Source organism: Podarcis muralis, chromosome 9 (genome assembly GCF_964188315.1).
Source record: "Podarcis muralis chromosome 9, rPodMur119.hap1.1, whole genome shotgun sequence".
Classification (NCBI taxonomy): Eukaryota; Metazoa; Chordata; class Lepidosauria; order Squamata; family Lacertidae; genus Podarcis; species Podarcis muralis.
Window position 1 is genome coordinate 77,525,508 of NC_135663.1, and position 15,008 is coordinate 77,540,515.

General features: G+C 43.7%; 1 protein-coding gene across 4 annotated transcripts in view; it reads left to right on the forward strand.

Annotated features, from left to right (window-relative positions):
* TSPAN9 (tetraspanin 9) overlaps positions 1-15,008 on the forward strand; it is a 140,223-nt gene that overhangs the window by 41,516 nt on the left and 83,699 nt on the right. For 2 of the 4 annotated variants that reach the window (XM_028742973.2, XM_028742974.2), the window contains exon 2: positions 13,032-13,111. In XM_028742973.2, coding sequence (XP_028598806.2) covers positions 13,049-13,111 — 63 coding nt within the window. In that variant the 5' untranslated portion in view covers positions 13,032-13,048. Of the gene's footprint in view, positions 1-12,083; positions 13,112-15,008 lie in introns of those variants that run through there. The other 2 variants (XM_028742971.2, XM_028742972.2) reach the window with 2 other exon arrangements.

Consider the following 15,008-nt stretch of genomic DNA (forward strand, 5'->3'; position numbering starts at 1 on the left):
GTGAGATGTTGTAATGGCCATGGGAATTGACATTTGGCTGTAGCAACACCCTAATGATTTGTTTCTTTGCAACCCAGTATTATTGCATTTATCATGCCGCAGAAGTTTCTCTTTTTAAAAAGAGGATTTCATACTAATGAATATCATATTGCACCACTTGGCTAACGCGTTTTCTTTTCAATCTCCCAGTCTCAAACACAACAATAAGAGTCTCTAACTGACACCAGTACTGTTTCTGCACTTTATTTCAGCATAATCACATTTCTCTTAGGGACATTTGTACTGTTTATTTTAAAATATGCTAAAATGCATTTACACTCTGTGTTCAAGACTACCGCCAACCTTCTACGTACTTTTCCTGAGGCCAGGTAAGAGACCTTCAGCTCCTGAAGTGGATTTTTGTATCTCTAGGTGGGGGTGGGGACCCTCTAGCCCACAGGACAATCTTGGCCAGCCATACTTCCCCATTTGGCTCACAAGGCCACTTAGAACCATAGAATTGTTGAGTTGGAAGGGAACTCAAGGGTCGTCCAGTTCAGCCCCCTGCAATGCAGGAATCTTTTGCCCAGTATGTGGTTTGAACCCATGACCTGGAGATTAAGAGTCTCATGCTCTACCAACACAGCTCAATACACGTAAGGTTAGGGCCCGATTAAAAGGCTAGGGCTTCCCCAAAGCACCCAACAACCAGTTAGTTGCACAAATTAGGGACCCAGTGCTAAGCAGGAATGCTTCCCCTTCGCATCAGTTGATACAAAGGAAGAGGGATCCTGCAGAGTTCAGTTTCACCACAGAGTGCCCTGCAACACGAAGCAGGATCCGTCCTCCCCATCAGGAGAGGGGGGCAATCCTTCTTAGTGCTGGGTTCAGGAAAGCCATTAACAGGAGCATGGGATGATTTAAATTTAAGAAGAAGTTACAGGGTTGCAGGGGAATGGGATGACTACACCTCTCCTGTGCTGATTTACTCACTGGCAGAGAATAGCAGGATTCTTCCCCTTTGCCTCCTCTTTCCTGCTGCTCGGCTGTGTGAATGGATAGATTAATGTGCATATACGCATACATGTGCATATGTACGTATCCACATTCTGGAAAGAAGGCCTAGAAGTAAAAACAGTTGGGGTGGAGTGGCGTAATCTTTTCCATCAGGCTGAAAGTTTACAGTTGTGTGGGGCGCCTTTGAGACAGACTAGTCCTATCTTGGATCCACCCACATTGGATTTAGTGGGACTTACTACTGCATGGTGTAGGGTTATTGCGACATTAGCCCACGCTAGAAATTGTGACAGCAGGCACCCCTTCTAGACCAAGGTTAGACAATTTTCAAGTACTTATACACCTGTAGTGCTTTGGTCTCTACACCTTTGCAAGGATGGAAAGGAAACCAGAACAACTTGGTCCAGCTCATGTGACCTCCTTGGCCTACCAAGAGCCAGTGTGGTGTAGTGGTTAAAAGCGGTAGTTTCGTATCTGGTGAACTGGGTTCGCGTCCCCGCTCCTCCACATGCAGCTGCTGGGTGACCTTGGGCCAGTCACACTTCTCTGAAGTCTCTCAGCCCCACTTACTTCACAGAGTGTTTGTTGTGGGGCAGGGAGGGAAAGGAGAATGTTAGCCGCTTTGAGACTCCTTCGGGTAGTGATAAAGCGGGATATCAAATCCAAACTCCTCTTCTTCTACCTACAAGCCCACCTTGGCCACAGACACACACACACACACACACACACACCGCCAGTTCCAGGGGCTACTAGCCACCCCTGTTCATTTCTGTGAACAGAATACAAAGCACCCTAAATGAGTCCTTACAAACCAATTCTCTCCTCCTTATCCTTACCCTCCACTCCCAATAATAACGATGGGGTTTTACTAAAGATTAAAGATGTGCAACTTAGGGTAACAAAGCTTGCGTATCAGTTTGAGGGAAAATCACCGTGCAGAATTCCAAATTATATTTACTGTAGTTAGCAAGGTCAAACTCAGTAAAGATAAGTTTTATAAAAGTAAAATAAATTGCTTAGGGCAGTTATCTGAAATGTACCATGAAGTTGTTTGAACATTATTAAGCAGCTTTGGGCAAGCTCTTCCCTCTCACCCCAAGAACAGAGGCCAAAAATCTATATTTAGGTACCCTGCCTAGATTTCAAATGCTCTGGATCTCCCAAAACTCCCTTATATCCAAATATGGACTTCAGAGCAAGTGTTCATGTTCCTTAAGTTAAAAAAAGGAAAATGGGGAAAAAAACCACCCTTGAAGGTTGCTGACATGAAAGGTATCTGAAATCCATATTTATGCAACAAAATGTAAAAAGCAAAAATGTCGAGGACAGCTTTGTTATAGGTGATTGGCTGCAAACAAGATAAAATCTTTAATACTTAGTCAAAGGCAAGGCATAGATTATTAAACCATCATTTAATTAAACAAACAAACAAACAAACAAACAAACAAACAAACAAACAAACCACACTTAAACTACAAGTTGACACACAGAAGGGTCAAACAAGTAAGTCATGGAAGGAAAGTTTGGCTTGTTTCTCCCTTGCCTTCCTTATACTCCCACCATCCCTTCGTTTGTAAACAGGACTGTTCTTAAATGGAGGTACCACTATATAATGTACTATACATAGTGGTGGGACGCAGGTGATGCTGTGGTCTATACCACTGAGCCTCTTGGGCTTGCCAATCGGAAGGTTGGCAGTTTGAATCTGTGTGATGGGTTGAGCTCCCATTGCTCTGTCCCAGCTCCTGCCAACCTAGCAGTTCAAAAGCACACCAGTGCAAGTAGATAAATAGGTACCACTGTGGCAGGAAGGTAAACGGTGTTTCCGTGCACTGCTCTGGCTTCAGTCATGGTGTTCTGTTGTGCCAGAAGTGGTTTAGTCCCACTGGCCACATGACCCGGAAAGCTGTCTGTGGACAAACACTGGCTCCCTCGACCAGAAAGCGAGATGAGCACCATACCCCATAGCCGCCTTTCACTGGACTTAACCATCCAGGGGTCCTTTACCTTTACCTACCAACTATAATACTGGTGTTGCTTCACCCCTTCGCATTGGTTGACTGTAAGTGAGGCTGTAGAAGCCTTCTTGGAGTCCTTTGTCTCCTCTCATCAGCATTTCTCCCATTAAAGGAGCACCCAAAGTTCCCAGCAGTATAGAGTTTCTCAACCCTTCCCTTCCATTGTTGTGCTATGCTTCATTCTTCTAGGCACCAGTCACGTAGCATTACTCTGAACATAGGCCATCATTCCCCCCTTTGGGTGATACTGCTGGTACCAAGACTGGACCCTCTCTAATGAAGATGTGCTGTGTGGCTGTATCTTAGCTGGAAGACACATTCCAAACTGTTGCAAATGCTCTGAAAAGCATTTGGAGAAGAGGACCTCATGTTCTTTCCAGGCAAAATTCCACACCTCAGAACCTGGACGTGGTCTCCTGTGATAAGGCAATGAAAGGGTGACACTACAGTCTCTCTGCCACCTTTTCTTTAGTTTTGGAAGGGCAAACAGAGGCCCCAGAATACAGAACAAGGAGAGCCACAACCACACATGGGCAGCACCAACCTCCTCTGCATAGAGTACGGCACAAGCAGCAAATAGAGGCTGAAGCCGACCAGGGCTAGCATAGCAAGTCAGAGCAGTCACAGGCAGAATGTGGGATAGCTCTCTTTCCCCAGACCAGTAATAGATGCCAGTAGCACAGTCACCTAGCAGAGTGAAAGAGCTTGCATTTCACATGAAGCTCCTGCAGCCAATCGGAAGCAGCGGAAGCCCCGTCGGATGTTGGGCTTCCATAAGAACGTTTGAAAACAGTCACTTTCGGTTTGGGAGCCAGAACGTTCGACTCCCAAGGCATTTGGGAGTCGAGGTACGACTGTACTTTTGGATTCAGTGGCAAAAGTAACACTGATGGAGAGAGATTTAGTACTTTTATTAACAGCAGGCGTCAATACAGAATAAAAACCGGCGAAACAGTCTTTAAGCGGAATGATCTCGCATAAGCAAAATAAAATACTTCTGTTATCCAGAACTCCAGGGACCGCTGACAGAGAGGCTCCAGCTGGCCAATATGCCATGCCCATCCAGTGAAGGGCTGTGTTGAAGCTCGTAGGTCAGGCCCCATCAGGGAGATTTATATAGCCTCAGTGGCTACATGCTGGCTGGCCTGATCTCTAAATTCCTCCCACCTGTTAAGCTAGGCAAGATACAGGGGCCAGCAGAGTTAATTAATCCTGCAGCTGCACTCCTCCAGCAGGCATTCTGCCTTCAGCTGGCCCAAGAGTGGATCTTTCCACATCCTGCTGATACCTATCCCTGGAGCACACAGCGAATCAAGACAACAAAGCAAACCAATAAAACCCTTTACAGTCCCCTATGGAACATGCTAATATGCAGGGAGGAAGAATCGTGCAAACCAGTTAACCTACAGTATTTCCTCAAAATACAGGATGCTTTTGCAATACTTTCTCCTACAGTAGTGCAGTACAATTTTATTCTGTGAACTGCCCTGAGACCCCTGGGTATAGGGTGGTATATAAATTCTAATAATAATAATAATAATAATAATAATAATAATAATAATAATAATAATACAATTTCCCTGCAGTGGCCAATGGTGCAACAGCGTCATCTGGCAACAGGTACTTTTGAGGCTAAAACCCCAGATAGTTTTGTTAATCAGCTCTCAGAACAGTGTGCAACCAAAGTCTCTGCAACTGTGTGAAAGCTCAAGTATGCTCCAATGGCTTGGAGATTGTCTTAGCATTATGTGTGAACCTAATTATGGCTTAGTGTGAATGCCTGAGCCTTCAGGCGCCCAGAGACTGCAGCCGCTTTGCTCTTTTGGTCTTCTTGTTGCTGTGTTGCCGTGAACTAATCCATGGTTACCTTTAGTGGGTTGTCAGAACCCACATGTGTGGTTTTATCTCCTCAAGACAAACTATGAGCAGTAAACCATAGGGCAAGCCTACATTATAGCTCATGGCTTGTCTGAAGTGGGGCAAACTACAAGCCCAGGTTCAGACAATAAACTAAGCCAAACAGCTTGCAGGCACAGCAGAGCCAGAAGAGAAGCAAAACGGCTACAATCACCTCGTTATCTGGATAGGTGTTTTATTTAATATCTTAATAAAAAATTATTGCAGTGGAGTGGGAAAAAGAAAGTGCAATATTTGTTTGGGCCAACAAGGGACGGAACAAACCAACCAACAAACACTGAAGCTATATCACTTTTTTAAAAAAATAATATTTTATTAAGTTTAACAATAGGGAAAAACATTCACAAAAACAATGTAGACACAGAAGGGATATAAAACATCACAATACAAAAATACAAACATTTAACCTAACAAAGGGAAAGGAAAAAGTCAATACACACACAAAAAGGTAAAACACAAATCTCTCTTTTCAAATTTCTTATCATTGATAACCTACCCTATTTTCCCGACTTCCTCACGCCTCCCTTTTTTGTATCCTTTTTTAACTTTTGGTTCAGCAAATTCATATCCTGTTACTTTGTCCTTACTTATATTACACATCAATTTATAATTTCTAATTTGTATCTATCTGTTACTAAAACCCCATTTCATTTCAATGTCATCAGCATTCATACATTTTACAATATTTTTGTAAGTAAATTTTAAATTTCCTCCAATCTTCTTCCACCGACTCTTCTCCCTGGTCTCGGATTCTGCCAGTCATCTCCGCCATCTCCATATAGTCAATTACTTGTATCTGCCATTCTTCCAAGGTGGGTAGGTCTTGTGTCTTCCAATGCTTTGCGATGAGTATTCTTGCTGCTGCTATAGCATACATAAAGAAAGTTCTTGAAGCTATATCACTTAACCATAGTTAGCTTTTAAAATAAAATGTAATTTGCACATGAGAGAACAGAGTGCAAAAGAGTGTTACTGAATCATCTTATATGAACTTACCTTGTATTTTTATGGCATGAACCATAAATAAACTTGTCCCAAAAACTTGGGGAAGCCATTGCCTCTTCCTCAATACTTGCTTTCTGCTTTGGAAAGAGCAACTTCACAGGGTGGCTTCAGTATTTTTATCACATTCATCTCAAAAATCTTTTGTATGTTGAGCATGCTTTATAAGGCTTAGAAAGTACAGGACTTTATTTAGGAGTTTATTACGGTGGGATGGATTTGCCTGTGAAGTTCTCCTACGATCGCTGACAAGCGTTTCGTATCAGGGAAGTAGAATCTGGGACAGATTTTTCCTGGAGAAAGTTGCATCCACAAAAAATTTGGTTGAATTTGTATAGAATTAGGATGCAGATGTGGCATGGACAGCATCAGGCTCTGTTTACTTCCATTTATTATGTCATCATTTTGTCCAGTCATGGTCCTTCTGAGTTTTCGCTGTGGTTCTTTCTTTTCTCACAAGACTGTGGAGCAGCAGGGCTTTCCAGGGCTACCCTTAGTAACGCTTTTCCATCTTTTTAAAAAAGCATGGCTTCAGCTTGTACCCTATTACCTTTCCGGAGGGTGTCATGTTATCATCCCATTTTATAAATCAATTTTTTAAAATTAGTACTTTAAATCAGGGGTCAGCATCCTTTTTCAGCCATGGGCCGGTCCACCGTCCCTCAGACCATGTGGTGGGCCGGACTATATTTTTTGGGGAAAATGAACAAATTCTTATGCCCCACAAACAACCCAGAGATGCATTTTAAATAAAAGGACACATTCTACTCATATAAAAACACGCTGATTCCTGGACCGTCGGTGGGCCAGATTGAGAAGACGATTGGGCTGGATCCGGTCCCTGGGCCTTACGTTGCCCACCCCTGCTTTAAATCAACCTTTCAGTTAACACTATGATTTAAAAAACACACAGAAAAACCACAACCCTGCTGTTGTTTTGCTTGCTGCCATTTTAGTATCTCTCTCCCCCCCCCCCCCATATTAAAGTGCTTCTGATCTAAAACAGATATAAAAAACATCACAGAATTGTAGAGTTGGAATGGACCCTAAGAGTCATCTAGTCTAACCCCACGGAATGCAGGAATCTCAACTAAAGCATCCATGACAGATGACCATCCATGACAGATGACCATCCAATCTCTGCTTAAAAACCTCAAATGAAGGAGAGCCCACAACCTCTGAAGGGAGTCTGTTCCACTGTCAAATGGCTCTTAACCACCAGAAAGTTCTTTGTGATGTTGAGTCAGAATCTCTTTTCTTGTAACTTGAAGCCATTGGTTTGAGTCCTACCCCCCAGAGCAGGAGAAAACAAGCTTGCTCCATCCTCCATGGGACAGGGCCTTGAGATACTTGAAGAGGGCTATCGTATCTCCTCTGTGTCTCCTTTATTCCAGGCTTATTATCCACTCTTCATGGAAATGTCCCTGCTGCTGACTTGGCTTGCTCTCCTCACCCTGTCTTCTCTTTAAACCCTCTCCCACCTCCTCTCCAGTTCAAAATGAGCGCCTGCAGTTATTGTTCCCACCTCTTCTTCTTCAAAGCCTATAAGGAGCAGAATGGGGCAGCAGTAGTACATGCCTGTGGGCCATTTGGAACAGGAGTTTCAACATGTTACCTTGTCCTCTGACCAGCTGACTTGCCCACTTCCAACCCCATCCGCATTGTGCCAGCACAATAGCAACTTCCGGGCACCCAGAGATCTCCACGTGGTCGCAATTGGACTCACATTGGACACAAAATGCGCATGGCACCCAGGGAATTTTGAACACCGTGCGAGTGAGTGAGAAGGAGAGGTGTGGCTATGCAGAGCAATCGTATTCAGGCAGAAGTCTCACTGAGTTCAATGGAACTTACTCCCAAGTAAATATGCTTTGATCTGCAGTAGCCTTAGCAATCCAATTAGCAGTCTGGATAGTTTAACAAGAGACTTAAAAGAAACAAAAACAACCCGGTAGAACTTCTGCACCTTTCATAGTTACTTCAGAGGAAATTTCTGCAGATTCTGTTTGTCCTGCAAGCTACGTACATCTGCTGAAATTCTCTCTTCTACACAGCTATTAAAGGTACAGGAGCCCTATCCTCTATCTCTTTTCCCCCCATCTGGTCACTCCATTTAAATTCTTCTTTGAAGAAACGTATTGGGCTGCAAAATGCCTTTGTGTTTTCAAGTTGTGAGTCAAGGACCCGCAACCCGCGTAGGGGTAAATAAGACACAAGGACACATGTATTTTACGCTAATGGGCTAAAGAAGGCCACAACTTTATTGGTTACAGCATGTGAGTGCTATTGGCTTAGGCATTGGATCAAACAACCTATATATGACCCTACCCCACGCAGCAGGGGGTCATTTGAAGGTTAAGAACCAGTGGGAGGAGCTTGTTGAAGCAAATACAACTGGAAGCTTCCCCTGGTGTCACCGGGCGTCGTGCCATGGCCCTAGCCACCAGCAGGGCATCGGACAGGATCCATGACCACCGGATTCCTTTAATGGAATACCCAACAAGGGGATGGGTAGGTGATGGCCACACCCTGCCCCCCAACACACGACACATATTCCAATGCCTAACCGCCAATACCAGAAACGTTGTGACGATTTGCTACGAGGTAGGCGAAAAACCAAGAGGCTGGTGCCAATTTGCCAAATGGATAAAAAATCCTACCAGGCCCCCTGGGCAACCAGGGCAACCAACCAAAGTCCATAGCAAGGTCAAGAGCATAAATATGACCTAAAGGGAGGGCGGGCAGGTGATCCGACGACTCCGGAAAGCAGAATGAGGTGCAGGGCTGCCGCAGCCGCTTGAATGCAACTAGACCCTGCCCCCAAGCCAACCCTATTGGCTGGCCTGACAGGCGCGGTGCGGCAGCCGGGAAAATGATGCAGGGGGCCGAATACACCCCCCTGCTGATACGGGAACGGGTCCTGCTCACAACATCTCCCCTCTGGGAGGAGAGGCTTTGTCAGAATTGGAGGCTACAAAGCAAACGTGGTAGTTTTCTTCAGGTGGTCAAAGTAAATGCAAGAGCTGTAAGACTTGCTCCCACTATGTAGCGCTCTGAAGGAGGTATCGAACTGCATTCATACAAGAGACCAGGCCCTGCAAATCCCGTTGATGTTCCAAATACTATCCTCTTAAGCCCCAACTTTACTCCTTCGCTCACTTGCAGCTTCTGTTGCAAGGTGTCACCAGACTGTGGCTCTACTTAAGAAGGGGTGCCTTACAATCATGATGATAACAACATTGGATTCATATCACCTTTTAAATCTTACATACATTACATGAACACCCAGCAGTATGCCTGCAAGCAATTACTTAAGTAGCCTGGTTCATTCATGCATGTACATCACTTGAATTCTGTTTAATTGCTTGCTAAACACTCAATGACTGTCAGCTGAATGCGTAAGCAACTCCCATTGAAAAGCATTGTGTAAGGGAACGTGAGGGGATATAAAAGTTCAATTTGTGTTATGGCTGTGGTAACTCATTAAATACATAGAATCATGTATTTGTAGAGTTGGAAGGGACCCTGTAGGTTATCTAGTCCAACCCCCTGCAAGTCATCACTTTTTACTGCAGTATACTCATCCACTCCTGCCAACCTAGCAGTTCAAAAGCACGTCAAAGTGCAAGTAGATAAATAGGTATCGCTCCAGTGGAAAGGTAAACGGTGTTTCCATGCGCTGTTCTGGTTCGCCAGAAGTGGCTTAGTCATGCTGGCCACATGACCTGGAAGCTGTACGCCGGCTCCCTCTGCCAGTAAAGCGAAATGAGCGCCACAACCCCAGAGTCGGCCACGACTGGACCTAATGGTCAGGGGTCCCTTTACCTTTACCTTTATACTCATCCAGTGATGATCATGTGAACCAGCTGCATATGTTGTTGGATAATATGAGTGAGGTGACCAGTACGTCCCTGCTTGTTTTTCATACTTTGAAAATATAAACTGTTTTAAACCTTTATTAACATTTATTTTTTCTCTTTCTTAATTATGTTAGTGTTTAAATTGATCTTTTATATTTCCTTCTTCTGGCTGAAAGTTGGCGTAAAACGTTTAAACGAGTACAGGAAATGTATACAACGTATTGGGCTAAAACCTATAAAAAAAAATATGTTACTTGGTCATTGAAACATTCCTCTTCTCCCAGGCCTTCGGCTGATTAAATAATATATGGCCTTTTATTGTTTGTTATTCCGGCATGTATTTTTGTGTTTTTATACTGTAAACTCACCTGTGATATTCGGATGAAGGGTGCTATAGAAATTTAATTAATAATAATAATGCTGTATGAAGTAGTGCAGTTGATTCATCTGTTCAGGTGATTGTTGGGTGATTTTAACATTCACATGTAAGAGAAAGTGGCCCTAGGTTGCAATCACAGGCCCCCTTTCCCTGCACAAAGACTCTTTCCACTGGAGAAAGAGAACCTTTGGATTCGAAGCAAGAGGCAGACCAGGTAAGTAGCAGGTCCTCTGCGTGCAGAAGGCAGAGAAATGCTGCTGGGTGACAAAGAGAACGTGGACCTGCTCATTCGGAGCTCTGGCCCACCTGACCTTCTCCCTGCTGCCCCTCTAGGCTACTTGTGCATAGTCTTCTTGATTTCCCATTTATTATGCATTCCCTTCTTACATCTCAGCTCATCTGTAAACTCCTTATGCAGCCACCCCAATTTTTTTAGAAGCCTCTCACTTTTCTTTCTTGTTGGCATTGTCTGCATTTGTGCCTTCAATATTTCACATTTAAGAATCTCTCATCCATCTTGGACTCCCTTCTCTTTGAGTATTTCTGACTATGGGATTTCACCTTAAGCTTTTTGGAACTGGCCTTCTTAAAGTCCAGAGTGCTCTGGGAAGGCGTCCTCCAGGTCTTCAGTCTGGTAGATTAGTCTGAGACACAGTGACCAGGCCAAGGTTGGAAAATGCATGCTGGAAAGACTTTGTGCGTATGTGTGTGTTTTATTTATTGAAATCCAGATCATGTTTACAAAGTACCCCTGACCAGCAAAATGCTGTCACTAAATTCAGCCGAATACAATCTCATACTTGATACAGCTTGCCTTTTAGGAGAAAAAACATCAAATAAAGCTGCCAACATGTTACATAGGTTCAAGTTGAAATTCCAAATCATCATATTCTAAAAAATATTTCCAACTCAACATCCCATTTTGCTCATAGTATTTATTACAAATAATAATTGGATGTAAAACCTATATGATTAGAAATGTTATTTATACTGTGAAGTAGCACTACTGAGTTAATTGGGATTTACTCCCACGTAAGTGGATAGAGGATGTTGGTCTTCTTTTCTTGCGTTGCATTTTGGAGTTTAAGCTCCACAGGTCAGGGATCTGTCATGTTGTGCAACTCTGTGCATAGCTTCTTAGAAGTAGTTGTCATTGAATTGAGTGAGGCTCACAGATTTCTGTGAGAAATATTGGTATGCGCTTCATTCCACCGGAAACCAAGGAGACTTTGAAAGAGGTGTGGCTAACCTGCAGATCTCCAAATATTGCTAAGCAAAAGCTTCCGTAATTGAGGATACTGGCTGGAGTTCATGGGAGTCAAGGCTCAGCCGTGTCCTTAGCCATGGTTCCACAACCACCTTGGCTGTACCCCCTTACCAGGTCCAGGAGCTGCCAGCCATCCCTGATGGTTAACACTGTCCCATTGGGTGGTGTCATGCAGCGCAAGTGGCAACCTGAGAACTGTGTGAGTTCCACAGCACAGACAAACTGCTTCCCATTATGCTTGTTTTTAAGCTGCAAGAAATCCAAAAGTATATAGTTACTATCAATTTAATTGGGAAGTGGAGCGGGCAAATGCCACAGTATCCAGTTCCAACTTCTTACAGTTGTTACTTGCGTTATAGGAATATCATTGCCTGCCTCCCCCATTCTTGCATTCCAATCTCACAAACAGCTATAGAGTATTGGACTTTAAAAAAATGATTTTCATGTTTTGCACTTGTATAGTCAAAAGCGTAACGATAATCCTATTAAAGATCTTGTGTCATGGAGGAGGGGGGTCGGCTCAGCGTGTGCTGGGCTGGAAGCTTGCTGCCATTGGCTGGATGTGAAACAGAATAGGAGGGGCTCTGGGATGGGGCAGGATTTATTACTTGTTATAGTTAGAGCAGGGATTTCTTCTGTGGGAAATGCCCAGTGGTTGCGGCTGCTGATGATCTCACATCGACAGCAGTGCAGTGCTGAGTGAGGAAGGGTGACCCAGGAATTGAGGACTGAGAAAAATACAGCAAGCAGATGAAAAGAGGGAGCAGAGGAGGAGAAGCGTTTGCCAGAGCAGCAGGCAGAGCAGCGAAGGGAAGGCAGGAGCTGAGAGAGAGAGGACGGCTCATGCCGAATGCCTTGCAGATGCACTGAAACCACCAACGAACCTTTGGGAATGGCTACAAGGACTGCTTGCTGCCTGTAGAGCAAGGGTTGTGGACTGACTCTGTGTGTGTGAGAGAAAGAGTGTGTGGCCGGGGGAGAGAAGGAGAGAACTTCACAGTACTCTTGATTAAAATGTTAAGTTGTGCATAACAGATTTGGCAAGACAGCCTGAGAAATGCTGCTGCAAGAGACTCTGGCGTGTAAATCACAGCCACTGATGCATATAGGACAGCCTGCTCTGGCATAAGGGTGGAGAATAAAAGAATGGAGGCAATGCAGAGAATATTGGAATAAAGGTCTGCATTGGGTCGTTGGATTTAATAAGGAGGAGGTGGCGCTGAAAGAAGTCAGCCTCACATGAATGGTGGACTTGACACGAGGTGCTGTGCTGAATTCTGAGAGATGCTAGACATTCAATCTGACAACTGTGCAAAGAGAGACCATGGAGAAATCAAGTAGTGAGGATTCCTCAATTCACCGGAGTCCATCTTTGGACAGCAAGGATTCAGACTTTGCTAAACCTTCTACCTCAGGCAGGCAGTTTGGCCGAGGCTTCACTGCCGGAGCTTTCTATGGTACCACAGGATCAAACACACAGAGCCATACCGCAGCTGCAGCTGGGACTGGTGTCAAAAGTGACAAATACAATGCACCCAAAGGCAGCAAATACGTGGTTTTTTATCTGGATCTATCATTTGTTTTCCTTTTAGAATTTAAGAAGTGCAGCATGGCGAGGGGCTGCTTGTGTTGTTTGAAATACATGATGTTCCTTTTCAATTTAATATTTTGGGTGAGTACTGCATTTCTTTATTCTTAATTAAGAGCTCCATTTCCCTACTGCATCGTGAGCACAGTATATTTTAAGCTTGAACGTTAAGATTTCCCCCTCCTTCCTTTTACCTGCATGGAATATTTATGGAGCTGAATCCATGTCGTACGCTAGAGGGGAAAATGCAAAATTCTCATATCTTTTGGGTTTCATTTTGACAAGATTTATTTGCAGTAAACTGTGTGCTGAGCAGGCTGTATTAAAGAAAACAGAACCTTTCTCTTAGCCAAATTATTCATACCGACATGGTGGCATCTGTTTTAATATTACCTCAAGCTGCTGTAAGTATTTCTAAGCCGTTCCTATTAATCTGGCTCACTTTCCTAACAGAGAAAAAAAGTGGGTTGTTTTTTTTAGTATGAATGAGATTTAGTCTCTAACCGTCACTTTTTTTAAAACCAAGATTCTTAATATGGTCAGTGAAAATGACAAACAATAAGGACTTTTGAGCTACTGTTACTCACATTGGCAAATTGGAGGGCCTGCTTTTTTGTGGGACCAAAATTGATTTTCCTTGGTTAGCAAGCCAGGAGGCGTGAGGAATGGCAGCAATGCTTCAGTAAGCAAATTTGAGAACTCCTAGCAGCTACTATGATCTAAATGATGTCATGTGCACTTGGAAAACCAGGCTGTTGATGCCAGTCAGCAAATAATTTTTGTTTAGAACTAATGCACAATTTATGATCTGTCTTGGTTTTCTTGACCAAAACCAAAGTTTATCAGGTTTGAATGATTAGGAAAAGGAATAATGAGCATTCTAATGGTAAACTCATGCATGTGAGCTTGAGGAACAATTATTCAAGGCATACAAAAATGGTCCCATTGCATTATTATCCTTTTTTGAGTTTTATAGTAAACTAGCATTGTTTGAGTTAAACTAGTTTGTTTCTTGGCAGCTGGTTTTTCTGTGTGATTGACTCAGTTTATCTTTTGAAGGCCAGATGCATTGTGAGAACTGGGCAGGTATTCCTGAATAATTGCATTTCAATAGTTAATGGATTGGAGGCAGGTGCAGGAATCTGCTTTAAAGACAACTCTCTAAGTAAAATACTTAACCACTTATATCCAAACGCCTTCATTATTTGTGTTTGCTTTACCCCATAAATAGCAGAAATTCACCCCACTCGCTTCTAGATTTATTTTATAGGAAAATTTTGAACCTAAAATTCCTGAATCATGTCTGTTTGAAGTTACATTGACAATTCCATGTATTGCTAAGGTTTGTGTGTTATCTAGTGTGTTATCTTTGTGGACCATTGCATTTTGTTAAATTACAGTCACTATGAGATGAATTGCTTGAAAGGCATCTAAATTAGAACTCAGGTATTTATAGCTATGGTACATTAAATCTATATGCACACAAGTTGGGGTGAGGGGCTGAGCTCATGGCTGGTAAAATTGTTTGAAGTTTCCTCTTAAACCACTTTCCCCGTTGAAGAGGGAAAGTGAGTCTCAGTTTAAATTTTACAACCAAAATGTAGAGCAGCCCAGGCCCACGGTGAACAGGCCCGGATGGAGGGAGGTAGCATGGGCCGGCCCAGCGCTCCTCTCCGCTGGCATCAGGAGAACTCACTGGCCGAGCACTGTGTGGGTGGGCAGGCAATCCCATTTGTCTCGGGGAGGGGGGACGCTCTGGTGGCATCAGTGGCTTTCCCACCCCGGGTACTGGCAACCCACGCTATGCTGCTGTGCTTAAGTGGTCAAAAGCTCTTATTGAGCTCCCATGAAACTTATGAAAAGTAAGCAGGCTGGCATGCAACAAAACTTGCTTATCTTTGGGGTTGCCTGGTTCATTACTGCTGCAATGCTTCTGGGCCTTCAGTTTAGCACCCATTCCAGTATGAGTGTAGGCCTTTCG